The 16,165-nt window shown below is 34.2% G+C and overlaps 1 protein-coding gene and 3 non-coding genes across 4 annotated transcripts; 3 read left to right on the forward strand and 1 right to left on the reverse strand.

The window, feature by feature from the left end:
* Positions 1–2,694: 2,694 nt before the first annotated feature.
* Positions 2,695–2,766, forward strand: TRNAM-CAU (transfer RNA methionine (anticodon CAU)). Its single transcript has one exon. It is a non-coding gene; the product is annotated as a tRNA-Met (tRNA).
* A 107-nt stretch (positions 2,767–2,873) lies between these two features.
* On the forward strand, positions 2,874–2,945 carry TRNAM-CAU (transfer RNA methionine (anticodon CAU)). The gene has a single exon. It is a non-coding gene; the product is annotated as a tRNA-Met (tRNA).
* A 103-nt stretch (positions 2,946–3,048) lies between these two features.
* Positions 3,049–3,120, forward strand: TRNAM-CAU (transfer RNA methionine (anticodon CAU)). Its single transcript has one exon. It is a non-coding gene; the product is annotated as a tRNA-Met (tRNA).
* Positions 3,121–12,543: 9,423 nt separating this feature from the next.
* Positions 12,544–15,891, reverse strand: LOC140751778 (uncharacterized). Its single transcript, XM_073085817.1, has 2 exons — positions 15,849–15,891; positions 12,544–13,670 (listed from the first exon to the last, which is right to left on the reverse strand). The coding sequence occupies exons 1-2, from the start codon at positions 15,889–15,891 to the stop codon at positions 12,544–12,546; spliced, it is 1,170 nt and encodes a 389-aa protein (XP_072941918.1).
* Between the last annotated feature and the right edge of the window lie 274 nt (positions 15,892–16,165).

Raw genomic sequence — 16,165 nt, forward strand, 5'->3', positions numbered from 1 at the left:
TCGTTAACTGGAAGTTGTCGATCCATTACTGTGCCAGAACTGCGTGTACGAGTCTCTGAAGATGATAAGGGTAACGATTGTCTATCCCGCTGGTAAAATCATATTTATAGACTTCACATACGAGTACACACACTTTTAGAACTTTTTTACAGAATATGTAGCTTATAGATGTTTTCTTTCACAGTTAAAGCAAGCAATTTTAATTTCTAAATTGCATACTAACGTTGACAGAAAATTGAAACGAAATACCTACACTTTGCCGTTTATCAAGGATTGTCAGACAATTAGGTACTTGTGATTATTTATTTATTTTATTTATATGTTTATTTATTTATTAATGATCACCAACATAATGTACACCAAATAAAAGCAACAATCATAAATACAGGGAAAAGAGGTAAGTGTCATTACAATTATAGGTGAAGACAGCATGCAAATACAGAAAGCGAGTAACATAGCTAGTAGGAGTAGTATTATTACAATTACTGTGTATTAAAAATCTAATATCACGAATTTAAAATATTATTAATTATTTATATCAACAGATTAATATGAAAAAAAGAAGAAAAAACATCGTTAAGATAAATAAATTTAAAATATAAATGATAAAATTTTTCAAGACATAAAAGAATTTGAATTTTAATGCTAGACTGACTTGTCTAACACAATAATGAATCATATTAAATTATTGTTATTAAACAGAGTAATAAATTAATTTAAAAAACTTTCATTATATAAGAGATGCTATAGTAGTGGAGAACGGCATATAGATTCAACAATTCCTTTCTTAAACTTGCGAATATTATGAGTAAATATGTCGATATCGCCGTGGTTTGAGGTTTGAGATGCTTCTTAGTCCACGTACAATTCTGTTGATTTTTTGATCGGGCGCATTTTGATCGAGATTGGATTTGCAGTGTGAATCTTCGAATATGTTAAACCTTGATGCTCTAGGTAGTTTAGAGGAAGCAGAAAAAGTAAGCTGTGATAACAATTCAGGAGCGTCGACTACACTATTCGCAAGTTTAAAGAGGAACATTACGTCAAGCGTTCGTGTTCGGTTTGTGAGATACATCATGTTGTTACTCAATCAATTGCTTAAGTCCATCAGAGTATCCTGGAATTATCTTACCTAGGTTTAAGGCTTTTGAATAGCTTCGAGTCTTTTATTATAAACATCGTAGAAGGGATTCTAAGCTACACTACAGTACTCTAAGCCACTTCGTACCAGCTAATTTTAGCGCAAAATCTTGGTTTTGGGGCATTTAAAATGTTTATTATTTCTTAATACAAATCCGAGACATTTAAAACTTTTTGCGCATATATTGTCGATATGAGTATGGAATCTCAGTTTACTGTCCAATACAACACCTAAGGCTCGTATGTTATCTAGCTCCAATAGAGTGTCTTTACCTACTTTGTATTTGTGTTGTATGATGAATGCTTAATATGTTTCAAACATTAGTGTTTACAATAATTTATTTACTATTGATATAAATGTGGATTTTACAGGCTTTTATTTAGTTTTTTTACTAAGTTTTGAAGTACGCGCTCATATTGGTCATTGTTTAAGTCATGATACAGAATATACCCAATTATATGTGGACATGTTTATTACGTAAATTATGGTAGAAAATAGTCTATACCTATTATCGCTGTAGATGACTATATTATGATGCTATTATTACATTATATTAATGTAATATATAAATCGTTTTCAAATTACGTTTTAATGTAAGACGAAATTAAGAGTATAATTAAGATAAATATAAGATAGCAAGTGACATAAAAATCCACGTTAGTTCCATATCATTTTATTGTACAATTAAATACCAAAGTGGGTACACACAAACATGAAGCAAGCCTTATTATATTTAGTGATAAGTTTAAGTTTTACCGAACTGGTAATTGCGGCAACTGAAAATGAAGGAAAGTCAAGAGACGATTTTAATGACGAAATGGAATTTTTTGAAGACCATGGAAGTGCGTATAAAAACAATGTTAATCCTGTACTAAAAGAAGGGAAAATTATAAGTGCAATAAAGGAAAAACTTAAACCTAATAATGTAGCGGAACAGGCCATGATCGAAGCTTCCGGCTGTGCGGTGGGATCAGCGAAAATTTTCGGAATGTGTATTGACGTATTTATCCCGTAAACACTAATTTACTTCGTATGACACGAAGAAGTATGGAAGAAGAAGGAGGCGACCTTGAAAAGCTGGTTGTGATGGATAAAGAAGAGAGAAGACCTAAAGGCCGATCACGCAGTCAATGTCGGTCTCCGCCCAGGTGAGCTTGGCGCGCGCCACACCGTCTGGTGCGTACGACGGTATGCGATCACACATACTGCCGTCCTTCCTGGAGCCGCTGGCTGGGTGGTTCAAGGCACATTGGTACCTAATAGTAATATAGGGACAATAGGTCACGATACTATTAGTTTTGTTTACCTTACAATAAATGATATTAAACGAAGATCGATTAAATGAAGTACATGTTACATGAATTGTGGAGATAATAAAAAGTTAAATCAGCAAAAGTAAGTTTTATTGTGCACACGTGTCACTCTGGAAGCAAGATGGGTATAAGTAGTTAGATTTATTTAACTTTGAACTGTTTAATGAAAAAATTACCTTATTCAACTTTTTAAATAAATAACTTATAGTATGTATTTGATTTTTACAACCCTTATATATAAGCAGAGTGGCGCAGTGGAAGCGTGCTGGGCCCATAACCCAGAGGTCCGTGGATCGAAACCATGCTCTGCTATTTAATGTTTCGAACAATTTTACTTTTTGTTTACGTTTTTTCAAATTGTGTAGTAATCTTACGACGATTAGTAGGTACGTATCAGATTTTTACAACCTTTATGTATAAGCAGAGTGGCGCAGTGGAAGCGTGCTGGGCCCATAACCCAGAGGTCCGTGGATCGAAACCATGCTCTGCTATTTAATGTTTCGAACAATTTTACTTTTTGTTTACGTTTTTTCAAATTGTGTAGTAATCTTACGTACGTAGGTACGTATCAGATTTTTACAACCTTTATGTATAAGCAGAGTGGCGCAGTGGAAGCGTGCTGGGCCCATAACCCAGAGGTCCGTGGATCGAAACCATGCTCTGCTAGGACATATTTATAGTAATTTTATTATTGCATTTTTATGAATTTAACCAACAATAAAAAACTTGTATTCATAATAGATTTTTTTACAAGATTTAAGTAGCAAAAGAAATTTGCTCTCTATCTCATAGTAAGTGTATGTAGCAATTTTTCTGGATTCCATATGCAATTTAGTTTACTGCTAAAATATTATAAATCTAAGGTTATTAATAAATCAATGTTTGGTTAACATCATTGGATACATTGATACTTAATTAACGAACGTTGAAGAACAATAGCAATCCGTAAATGCATGTCAAAGCACAACTAAAAATTCCCGACTGTTATTTCCGAACACTAAACACTTGGTATCCTTAAACATCATCATTCTAAGTCGAAAAACTATACTAAGATCCATTCTTTCCATTCCCGGTCTTGGTCAACTTTGTCCCAACTCAAACCCTCTCGGTTTATTGTGGTTATTAATTCAGGTATTGTTTCCCTAGTCTTTTGAATAAACTGATTATAATTGTAAATTATGATTTCCTTTTGTTTATAAGTCGTAAACGCCGAGTTATTTAGCGTTTGTTTACAAATGCTAAGTGGATGATTGTCGGATAAAGATGTAATGATCAGAAGGTGCTGAGATCGTGGTATGGTAACATGATGTTGCATTCGACTTTGTTCGCGTTGTCTCTTCCAATCTTGAGAAGATTTCTCTACCCAAACTCTGATGTAGATACTTTGGAACCATAGTGTCCTGGTGTCTGGCAAGTTTTTAATAATATACTTAAGTCTCGGTAAAAATGGTTCGATGATGGCTAACTTACACAAGGGTAGACTTTGTCCTCACGAGTGCCTACACGGTGGTATCGCCTTCGTGTTCATGGGCGGAATGATTGCAACCTTAATTGCCACTGAATTAAAAATATTATAAATAAATTCACACTTGTGATTAAAGTCTCCGGTAATCCGAGAGCTGATGTACTTCTGTGTTCTGTGCTCACAGTGTGGGTATATTTTAATTCAAAATTTTATCAGGTAAAGTGTAAAGGGTATATTTATGTCTTTTATTTATACTTTCAAGAGAACCCATTGAAGTGATACGAGTGTAAACCACATAAAAGCGCTTTCTAACAGACGGACGCTTTCGACAACTTTCTTATATTATGAACTGATGATATAATTTAAATTTGTAAGGGTGTTTTGGAATGAAGGGTGTCTTTTCGTATTGTCAGATTGATTTTGAAAACAATATAAAGGCATAGCGAATTAAATTTAATGCTTCATGGGAAACTCCTTTGTATGGGGGTTGAACTCTGATGAGTTTAGAACAATTAGAGGGTGGGGGGGTCGTATCACATAGCTGTCGGTTATGAAGTTATGGTGTTATGGTGAAATTCATCAATTCTAATTTTAGCGTGTTAGAGCAATTTATGTTTTATTGTTCAAGCTGCCTTAGTATGTATGCAGTTTTCTTCCAATATTTGTTTACTCAAAAGGTTAAGTAAAAGATGTTTGTAGGTCGTTAGTTGTGTTTAACCGTGTCATAATTAATTAAGTAAATTATCGGATTTTGTATGTATGTTTGCATGTTTATTTTCTTATTACAAATAAATTAAAATACAAGTAAGAAACAGTGGAGAGTGATCGCAAAATATTTTCACATAGAGTCGACTCATGAAAAAGATTGAAAAGTACTGGCTTAGAGAATTGCTTCGTATTATCATTATGCTAACATAAGTAATTTAACGTGAGTCGTAAAGTTTATGTATAATTATGACACATCTACAATTAAGATCGCTACATAATTGCAATGTGTAATAACACTTAATTCGTATGTTTTCTGCAATATCCACATATGTTCAATATTGCGTGTCGAATGATAATTTCAAATCTACAATTTGCTCGAATTATCGAATTTAAATAAATGATATGAGCAGTTATATTGATTATATTTGTATACTGTGTTCTACTTACAAATGTGCAGTAAGGTAAACATATACATGATGCATACTACCTTAGACTTGAGTATTGGCATAACCACAGGTTAGGTCACACTCCTATACAGGTCTGTGCTCCCAACCATGAATAGCTCCACCTCCTTTTGAAGGTGGTAGAACTGTTTTTTATTTGCAACTTCAATGTAAATAACAGCTAAACCTTATTGTCGGTTTTATAATAATCAATAACTTTATAATAATTTATAATAATCTTATATAATATATAATAGCTTTATAATAATCAATAACTAAGATGAATTGACACGGAGGTCTAAATGCACACTTTTCAAACAGTGCATCAATTTAGCAGAACGTAGCAGCGTTTGATTATGCTGTTATAAGCTGTGTTGAAATAAGTGTGTTTACCAGGCAGAAACAGGTATGGCGGTGGTGCGTATCGAATCCAACGACTAAGGGTTCTACCCTACAAACTATCAAACTAGGTTCTTCAGAGAAGTAGTAGTCTGTCTTATTTTGCCAAGAAACTATACTAATTGAGTTAACGTAGTTTGTTTTGAACAAACTAAGCGAGCGGAGTAATTAAGCGTATCGTGACCTGAGAAATAATTCTGCGCCCTATGAACTTGCGTAATAATAAAAATGCTATTTAGAAAAATAAACTAAGCATACAAAGTATATTAGCGTCACGTCAAGTCATCAACCCATTATTGTCCCACTGTTGGGTAGGGATCTCCTCTCAGTATGAGAAGGATTAGGCCATAGTCCACCGCGCTGGCCAAGAGCCTATTGGTAGATTTCACATACCTTTGAGATTTTTTTTAAATAAATCTCTCAGGTATGCAGGTTTCCTCACGATGTCTTCCTTCACCGTTTTAAGCAAGTGATAATTAATTTCTAATATTTCTAATAGGCACATAACTTTGAAAAATCAGAGGTTAGCCTAGGATTTGAACCTCGGACCCCTCGTTCGAGAGGCCGAGTTTCTGAACCATTCGGCTATCACTGCTTTTTAAGCGTTTGTGCTTTTATAAGCGTGTGTACGCAGGTAAGAAATTAATTCTTTAGAGTATTCAATTCTATAATTTAGTGTACAAAGAAAAAATATTACAATACAAAAAATATTACAAAGTGGTTGATACTAAATGGCACGAGTGACGCGCTATGACACATAACGTAACGTTATGTATCGTATCGTACAGAACCGTAACTCAATAAAATTTTTTAAGAAAAAATAAGAACGTAATCCGGAAATAAAAGTATCCGTAGTCCGCCACAGTCGCACTACGAAGGATATTAACAACTTTCCAGTGGGATAGGTTATAAACGCTTCTAACAATTATAATTAACTTCTCTGAGCTTCTAACTAAGACAGGAGACCTGCTTAGCAACAAAGGATTAATTATTGATTCTTACAAGAACACTCCTTTAGCCAACGATGCATTGGTGGCTCATCTGGTAACTACTTTCCATTAGGTATAACCTAACCATTAGGCCCGTCTGCCTAATGGTTAGGTTCCAGTATATAAAAAACATTCAGAAGTATAATATTTGACATTTCACTGCTAGAATAAAAGTTTATTGCGTTTTTGTGGCTGTCCATTTTCGTGGAAAAGTTAAACTCCATATTGCATTTCAAAATGGCAAATCGTTTGCTTTACGAGCGGGGATCACGCGACGCCATGTTTAAAATAAAATGTTTAATAAATGGTTCATAATTACTGCCATTTTAGTTATAGTGCCTAAAACAAAATTGTGAAAATGAATTGTTGTACATACTGAATATATATTTTTGATGTTTAGGAGCCTATTTCTCTCCTGTAAAATTCTATGTATACTTACATGACAATCACAGACAAACTCACAGTTTGTATATAGCATCATGGAAATAATTTGTGATCTTTGAAATTTTATTAGTTTAGATATTAAGTTATTAGAACCATGATTTTTGAGGTAACACGCATCACGTTTCAACTCTGGGGCATCTTCTACACAACACATCTACACAACATTTTTCTACTAAAGTAAGCGCTGCAGTATAAACTTAAACATTTCTGTTTACTAATTTGAAGAACTAGCAACTGCGACTAATAGCAAAATCAACTTGCCCTGACTTCTAAAAATATTTACACGCTTAAAATTTTGAATACAATTCCGTTGTTACTGAATATAACAATAGAGTGTCTGTGCCGAGGACACAGAGACTGCAAAGTAATTTTAAATTTCCTTTGAAATTTACACGGATGCTGCAAAGCATAATGTTGGAGAAACAAAAATCCAATTTGCAACGCTTCCTCGAATCTTGGTGTTAACGAATACTCGACACGTGTCCTGCCTCACAATGACGTTGCGACAATATCTCTGTGCATTTGGAACCGAATAATGTATGACAATGTGTACGCGTTTTATGCGATGCGGTTCACAAACAGGTACCTATGTGTATGGCTACGGATATATGCAAAAATAGCGATGGATAGCTGCGGGTTGGAACTGAGTAATTTCTGATTTTTTGAAGTTACGGACTTATTAGACCGTACTTAATAAATTGTTACTCGTTTAAAGTTTATTAATGTATCATATGTGTGAATTTTTTTTCAAAATCATTTCAAAAATGTGTGACTTGTGATAAATCCGCAGCGATCACTATGCGATCACAATGCACTATATTCACAAAATATGCGATGCGCTTAAGAAGTAGGCAAATACCCCAGGCGGGTACCTGCAAAGGAGAATCCCGTCCCGGGCCTTCAAGCTCGGGCTGCCCCACGTATTCTGGGGGGGGGCACCGCGTCGCATATGCCCCGTAACGACGTAGTAGCAGATGAATCACGCATCACCTCACATCCATCATCACCCATGTCATCTACGCATAGCCTTTTTCCATCCCCCAATTCATCACCATACACCATACAGTTCTCGTACTACACCATTAATAAGTGATAGTACAGAGGAAGCTTTCCTTGTTTCACCAACATCCAATATCACCATTAACAATCCAACCCCATCTTCTTCCTCATTTTCTTTGTCAAATAATGTTGACAAGGAGGCATCTGCCAAAAATCCTACTCCCATTGCTGACAATAAACGCGCCAGAAAAACATGGAGTAAAGACATGAATATTTTCATTTGGCGCACATACCTAACTATCACCAAAATAGAATCATGCACCAGAGGTTATCTAGACGAACTTCACTTTCAATTTAACTCAAAATTTCCTCACATGGATGTATCAAAACAAAGAGTAGGTTATCAAAGACGAGCAATAGTTAGAAATAAACTACTTCCACAGCAATTGTTAGACAAGATAAAAGAAGAAGTTAGGGCATACCTACAGAACAGTGAACCATTAGCACATATTCACATTAATACGAATAACATTCACACACATGCAACAGAAAAACGTAGAATGGTATGGACTACGGAGATAAATGAAGCAATAATAAAAATATATTACGAAGTAACAGAACTAGAATCGAACTTAACTACATACCGACAAAGACTTTACAATAAATTCCTAGAATACTTTCCACACTTATCAAACCTAACAGAACAAAGGATTGCTGATCAAAGACGTGTAATTATAAACAACAAGATGCTGTCGGAAAATAGAATAACACAATTAAAACAAGAAGTTGCAACGAAGTTGTCTGTAGATGTCATTCCAGACAACCCAACACCTAACTACTCTCAGAGAAATTCATTAAACAACATTAATAACACAAATAATCAATTAATCAATCAAACAGAGGATACAGTAACAGATGAAAGAATACTTATAACAGAAAATGAAAGTAGTCAGTTGAAAGAATATTTTACAGAGGCACTAAAACAGTTTAAACACACAGATCCTACGTCAAGACCGCACATACCTAAGCAACGACTAACAAAAAAGTTAAGTAATGCACTGCAGCATCTAAACGACAATTTAATACCAAAAGTAATATCACACGACACAGATTTTGAATCTACTCAGTTGGTTATATATTGCGCAGCATACACTGCAGCAAAATATAATGGCTCTAAAGTAGACCTACCGATAAAAACTCAATTAAGTGATCGAATACCTGCATGGCGAGTCAAGTTAGAAAGTAGAATTAAAGAGCTTAGAGTTCATATTGGTAGACTAACAGAGTTCATTAAAGGTATACGTAGTAATTCATTAATAAAAAAAGTAGAAAATATAAAACAGAAATATAAAATACACTCTCAGCATGAAAATCCTAACACTGATTTAACACATTTCTTAGATACTTTAAAACAAAAGCTCAATGCATTGGCAAGTAGACTCCGAAGATATAATAAGACCACACTTAGAAAGACACAAAATAAATTGTTTAACAATAATGAAAAAGCATTTTATCGCAATCTCACCACACAAATAAGTACATCAGTTAGTTCTAAAATTCAAAATCCTCCAATAACAAAAGACGCATTAGAAAGCTTTTGGTCAAATGTATGGTCAGAACCAACACAACATAAAGTTAATAGTAATTGGATTGAAGAAGATAAAAATCGATTAAATAATCTTCCTGAAATGCAGTTTGAAAATATAAGTCTAGATTTACTGAAACGGGTTATAGGTAGAACACATAACTGGAAAGCGACAGGCTCCGACAACATTCACAACTACTGGTACAAAAAGCTCACATGTATACACACACTTTTACACATTCATATCAATTAATTCATTAAATCACCAAACTCATTACCACACTATATCACAGAAGGTATCACTTACATGTTGCCTAAAGATATGACTGATATGAGTAATCCAGCCAAATACCGACCTATAACATGTTTGCAGAATATTTATAAAATCATCACTTCTTGTATCAGTGAAATCATTTACGAGCATACACATCAAAACAACATTTTGTCTGAAGAGCAAAAAGGTTGTCGAAAAAGTAGTCAAGGTTGCAAAGAACAACTCACAATTGATGCTGTTGTCATGTAGCAAGCCAATGTAGGTAAAAAGAGTATATATACTATGTATATAGACTACCAAAAGGCTTTTGACTCAGTACCACATTCTTGGTTGGTTTACATATTATAACATTACAATATACACCCGACAATAGTACAATTTTTAGAATCAGTTATGAATATTTGGAAAACTAAAATTAAATTACACACTAATACAGATGTTATTGAAACAAATTTGCTAAACATAAAGAGAGGCATATTTCAAGGAGACGCCTTAAGCCCTCTTTGGTTTTGCTTAGCACTAAACACACTCTCGCAGCTTCTGAATAACACTAACAAAGGATTTAAAATAAAGTACGAAAAAGAACAACATACCATATCACATTTAATGTATATGGATGACATTAAATTATTTGGCAGTACACTTAATGAAATACACACTTTAGCTAAAGTCACTGAAGCCTTTTCATCTGACATTTGCATGCAGTTTGGCATAGCAAAATGTAAAATTCAATCTATACGCAAAGGTGTACTTGAATATAATTCTTATAACATAAACAATGAGGATATAATGGAACCAGTTGACCAATCAGAAGGGTATAAATACTTAGGATATCAGCAATCACGTTTAATAGATCACAAAGAAACAAAAACTAATTTAATTGAAAAATTCAAATCTAGATTACACAAAATACTAAATACACAATTAAACGCTCGCAATACAATTAAAGCAGTTAATACATACGCCATACCAATATTGACTTATTCCTTTGGAATCATACATTGGTCACAAACCGACTTACAGAGACTGCAGAGAATCATTAACATAACCTTGACGAAATACAGAAAACACCACCCTAGAGCTTACATTCAAAGACAGACCCTCCCACGCCAGGAAGGGGGAAGAAATATTATTGACATACAGAATTTACACAACAGACAATTAAAATCACTTCGAAATTACTTCTATAACAGGTCACAGCATTCACGAAATCATTTAGCAATTGTACAAGCAGATAAGAAATTAACACCACTTAATCTAAGAAATCACAATAAACAAATAGATGAAATAACACCAGAACAGAAAATCAGCGCTTGGGTTAAAAAATCCCTGCACGGAAGACATCGACTCGATTTAAATAACCCGCACGTTGACAAAGCTGCGTCAAACGCATGGTTAAAACGAGGCGAATTATTTTCTGAAACTGAGGGTTTTATGATTGCCATACAGGACCTGGTCATTGATACTAGGAATTACAGAAAGTATATTATTAAAGACCCAAATTTAGTTACTGATCTCTGTCGACATTGTCATAGTAGTAGTGAAACCATACAACACATCACAGAAGCTTGCAGATGCATTGTTCAAACGGATTACAAGGATAGACATGACCAGGTTGCTGCTATAATACACCAATACTTAGCATTAAAATATAAACTGATTACAGAAAAAACTAACTATTACAAATATTCCCCTGCAGTAATTTTAGAAAGTTCTAAATTCAAATTGTATTGGGATCGTACAATACTTACAGATAAAACAGTGCATTATAATAGGCCCGATATAACTTTACATGATAAAGAGAAGAAAACAGTCTACTTAATTGATAAAGCTATACCAAATACACACAACTTAGAAACTACCTACACCAATAAACTTACTAAATACACAGATCTCACTATTGAGCTAAAAACACAGTGGAAAGTTGATAGAGTTCAGACTGTCCCTATTGTCATTTCTACCACCGGTATTATTCCTAAAACATTACATGCTAGCTTAAAAACATTACAGATACACCCACTCACTTTTCTTACGTTACAAAAAGCAGTCATATTAAATACTTGCAGAATCGTCAGAAAATTTCTCTCTATCGACACATAATTCTTTCCTTTCCTCAATTAACGTTTGGCCTAAAGCCCGCGTAATTGAAATCTTTACCCAAAACTTTGTTTAAAAAATATAAATAATATTAATAATAATATGTTTTATTGTACCCAATATAGTAAACAAAAATAAGAACATACAATTTAGGACGATACAAAAGGCGGCCTTATCGCTAACACAGCGATTTCTTCCAGGCAACCTTAGGGTGAGGAGTTAAAGAGGGGATGAATTAAAAGAATAGGTAGGGTGCAAATAAATGTTATTTTAAATACTACTTAATACATAAAATCAAGTATAGCATAGCATATAAGCATAGTAAATTCTTATTTTAGTATGGTGAAGGTTTAATCCTATATCTCTCCGAGGAGACCCGTGCTATGCAGTCATCGTCAACCCACTACTGTCCCAGTGCTACATAGTTCGCAAAGTCACCGATTTAAATACTTTAGTGGTTCCCTTTAATTATTATTACACATTGTAATGTTTTCCACAATCTTACGATGTAGGTACTTTTATTTAAGATAGAAAATAAAAAAAAAATACAGTTAAATATATTTTTCTGACTTAAAGGTTTATTAATATTTTAAGATATAGGGCAATATTCTATAGAGCTCAAAGAAAACATAAATTCGGTATGTTTAATATAAGACAACAAAATGACGATAAAAGATATGTTCCTATTAACAACAACCACGTTTACTTAGAAATATAGCGTCTAAATGATTATTCTGGTTACATCTATCATTGCACTTGAGCCAGCAATGGTTCCAGTAACTCTGTTTGTCGGATCCACACATCGGTTGATACTCACTAGGGCAATAGCTGCAATCGCAAGCGAAACTTTGACACTCTCCTTCGTGAAAAATGTTAATACACGCCTCTGGGCTCCTACCGATATTCTCGCATTGTAGCCAGCAATAGCTGTTATATGTTTTACCATCCGTGCCACAGACAGGGACATAAGAGTCTCCACAATCACACTTCGGGCATGTACCACTGTACAATGCTTTCAGATCAGGATTCTGCTGCCTTTTTATTGCACAACCGAGCTCGCAGGGATTGTAGTAAGTTTTCCCGTCAGTGGCGCACACGGGGTCGTATTCTGCCGTGCAGACACATTCAGCTTTGCACACAGCTTTGTTGGCTTCGCAGATAGTTGACCTGTTGTCACATCTGCGTTTTTCATTCTCACATTCAAGAAGACAAGGATTCTCATATGTTTTGCCGTCGCTGCCGCAAACGGGCTGACACGTCAATGGACATAGACAGCCATCCAGGCATGCCCCATTGTTCTTAACATCTATCGCACACGAACCTCTCTGTTGATTGTGGATGCTTGCATAATCGAGGACGCATTTGTTTCTGTAAAGAATGTTATCCGTTCCACAGACGGGAGCTGCGATATCTGTGCAAATTCCCGGTGGTCCAAGGCAAGCAGTCCTGTACGCTAGGTCAATGATCGGCTCTTTGTAATTTATGCGCCTGATATTCTCGCATGCTAATTCGCATTCGTTCGGATACGTAATACCATCCAGGGTGCAAACGGGTAAATCTATTTTTTGACAGTTGCACGTGCCACTGCATTCGGAATTCTCTACTACTGTGATTGGACCTAACCCCTTGTCGACGTTTATAACACTAGTATACTCAAGGACGCATTTGTTCGTGTAAGTGACGCCGTCCGATCCACAGACTGGATTATATTTATAAATACAAGGACAGACATATACTTTTGGTGGGACCGGGTCTGGTCGCGGCACATAGTTAGCATTGGATGCATATATTGAGCAGATGCCCCATAATAATCCTGAAAACACAATATAACCTTTAAAATCGTCTTATTAATTATAGAGATATTTTGAAAGACAATTTGTTATTATAGATACAGTACCTATTAAAGTCTTCATAATGTCGCCTCACGTGTATTCTTACTAATTTACTGCTAGCGTTACTATTTTGTTTTATACTAAGGTTAATTTGGAACAAACTCCAATTAATTTAAAATACTTGACACTTACATGGAAATGATAATTCTGAAATTACTTGATAAAGAAAGTGGAACAGTATCAACATTAATTAACTAAATGCTATTGTTTTTTCGAAAACATTTCATTATAAATTGGCTGACGTAAATATTATATGATAAGAGAACGAATGCAAGATCAAACTTTTTATGGAGCTGTCATCGATTTCTTAATTAAGACTTAGACATTTTTTCCTATTTCAACCCTAATTACTTTTTACATATTTTTTCCGAGGCGTTCTTGCTTAGTCCTCAGCGGTAGCGGCGCATCTGGAACCGACCTCAGGTAGGAACCTAATTTTATCTGTGGTTAATTACAATTTTCCGTGGACGTCAGTAGCCACTTACCATCAGATAGACTGCATCCCCGTCTGCTACTACTATAGAATAAAAAGAATCTATATACTTACATGGAAGAACGTAAAGCTCATTAGATATTCCAACTTACAATTATCTACTCTATTTAAATACGAGGCTATTTGTAGATGCTTCTTAATTAAGATTATTATCTTATATATAAAATTCTCGTGTGACAATGTTTGTTACCGTACTCCTCCGAAACGGCTTTACCGATTTTCACCAAATTTCATATGCATATTCAGCATGTCTGAGAACCGGCTACTATCTATTTTTCAAACCCCTAAGTGATAAGGGTTGTTCACCCTTAATATTTTTTTATTTATATGGCAATACAATGTTTTCCGGGTCAGCTAGTTATCCATATATTTCTTCCATTCGAAGGATTTCAGGTGCAATCCGCGAAGAGGTGAACAGGCTTTGCAGGTAGACTTAAATTATGTTTACATTTCTTCTCCAGGTTATTAGTCTTCTTTAGCCCATATCGTCTAGCAGACGAGCATGCAGTCCACCTGATGATAAGTGGCTACTGCCGCCCATGGACATCTGTAATCAACCCCAGATAGGATTAGATATGCCTACCTGAGGTCGGCCACAGATGCGCCGCTACCCCTGAGGACGAAGCTGGAACGCCTCGGAAGAGTACGTCTCCCTTACCACACCCTTCAAACCGGAACACAGCAGTGCCTAACACTGCTGTTATTAGGTAGAAATAAGCCAAGTAAAAATTTTTTCGACAGACTTAGTATCGTTTTAGTTTGTATTTGGTCCAGTACAGTTATAATAATAAGTTTATCAGTTTATATATGGATAGATTTACGCGTTTTATTAATAATTAATATTTTTAATGTTTGGCTACTACAATTGGTCGACAATTGACAATTTTACTGGGCAAATAGATAGATTGATTATAAATACGGACGAAAGAGGTGTATGAGGCTCGAGATAATCTAACACGGGCTCAATGTTTTATTCTGCTTATTAAAATGCATTTTTCTTATATCAACAGTTCTTAATGAAGGAGTTTTATGAAGCCTCATTTTATTGCAGATAGTAAAAACATTCGACAAAGAGAAATTAATTAATTTGTTTGCGTTATCGAGCTCCATTTTTAGAACACAAATATTTTAGACATATTCACTAGAAACGAGTTTATCAATTCAAATAATTTATGTTAGACCACATATTATGTTCATAATTAGTATGGAGTAACTTATCCTATATTAGTACAAAGAATATAGTTTAAAAAACTAAAAAACATGCTTTTATGATAAAGTCAACTAAAAAGTAGAAAATAATTTTCAATCTAGGAATCAATTAAGGAACAGTAAATAGTATAATTGTGGAAAAAGCGTGGGGTGCTCTATTTATCAGTTTTTGAAAAGCGCCCCACTACAACCCAAGCTAATAAAAGCGTGTTAAAAATAACTATTTAGTACAAAAGTTGTAGATAAACATAAAATTTATGTATTAACATGTTAATTAATTAAATCATTTCTTGATTTATGTATTTATCTGTTGAATGTTAAATTATGTAAAATTTAATATTAGTACATATTGTATATATCGGATTTCGATTAACCGTAGTATTTTTAAAAAGATGACCGTTGACTCCTTGGGAGTCATCGGTCATGCTGTCTATATCCATTATTAAGTTATTTAAATCAATTATAGAATTTTCATAAGAATAATTTATTTATTTTAATTTTTATTATTATAATAATAATTTTTACTAATTTATTTTTATCAATCTTATGACTATAAGAATAAAATCACAAAAATAACTAGCATTGATTTACTAACTCATTTTATTAATTTCAGCATTTACTTTAAGTAATTCAGATTATCAGATTAATTCATATAAGCCAATATTTTAATATTTTGAATTTGATTTGATTTACATAAACGATTATTATCAAATA

Source organism: Epargyreus clarus, unplaced genomic scaffold, assembly GCF_041222505.1.
Source record: "Epargyreus clarus isolate Ecla_fem2 unplaced genomic scaffold, WU_Ecla_fem_2.2 ptg000023l, whole genome shotgun sequence".
Taxonomy (NCBI): Eukaryota; Metazoa; Arthropoda; class Insecta; order Lepidoptera; family Hesperiidae; genus Epargyreus; species Epargyreus clarus.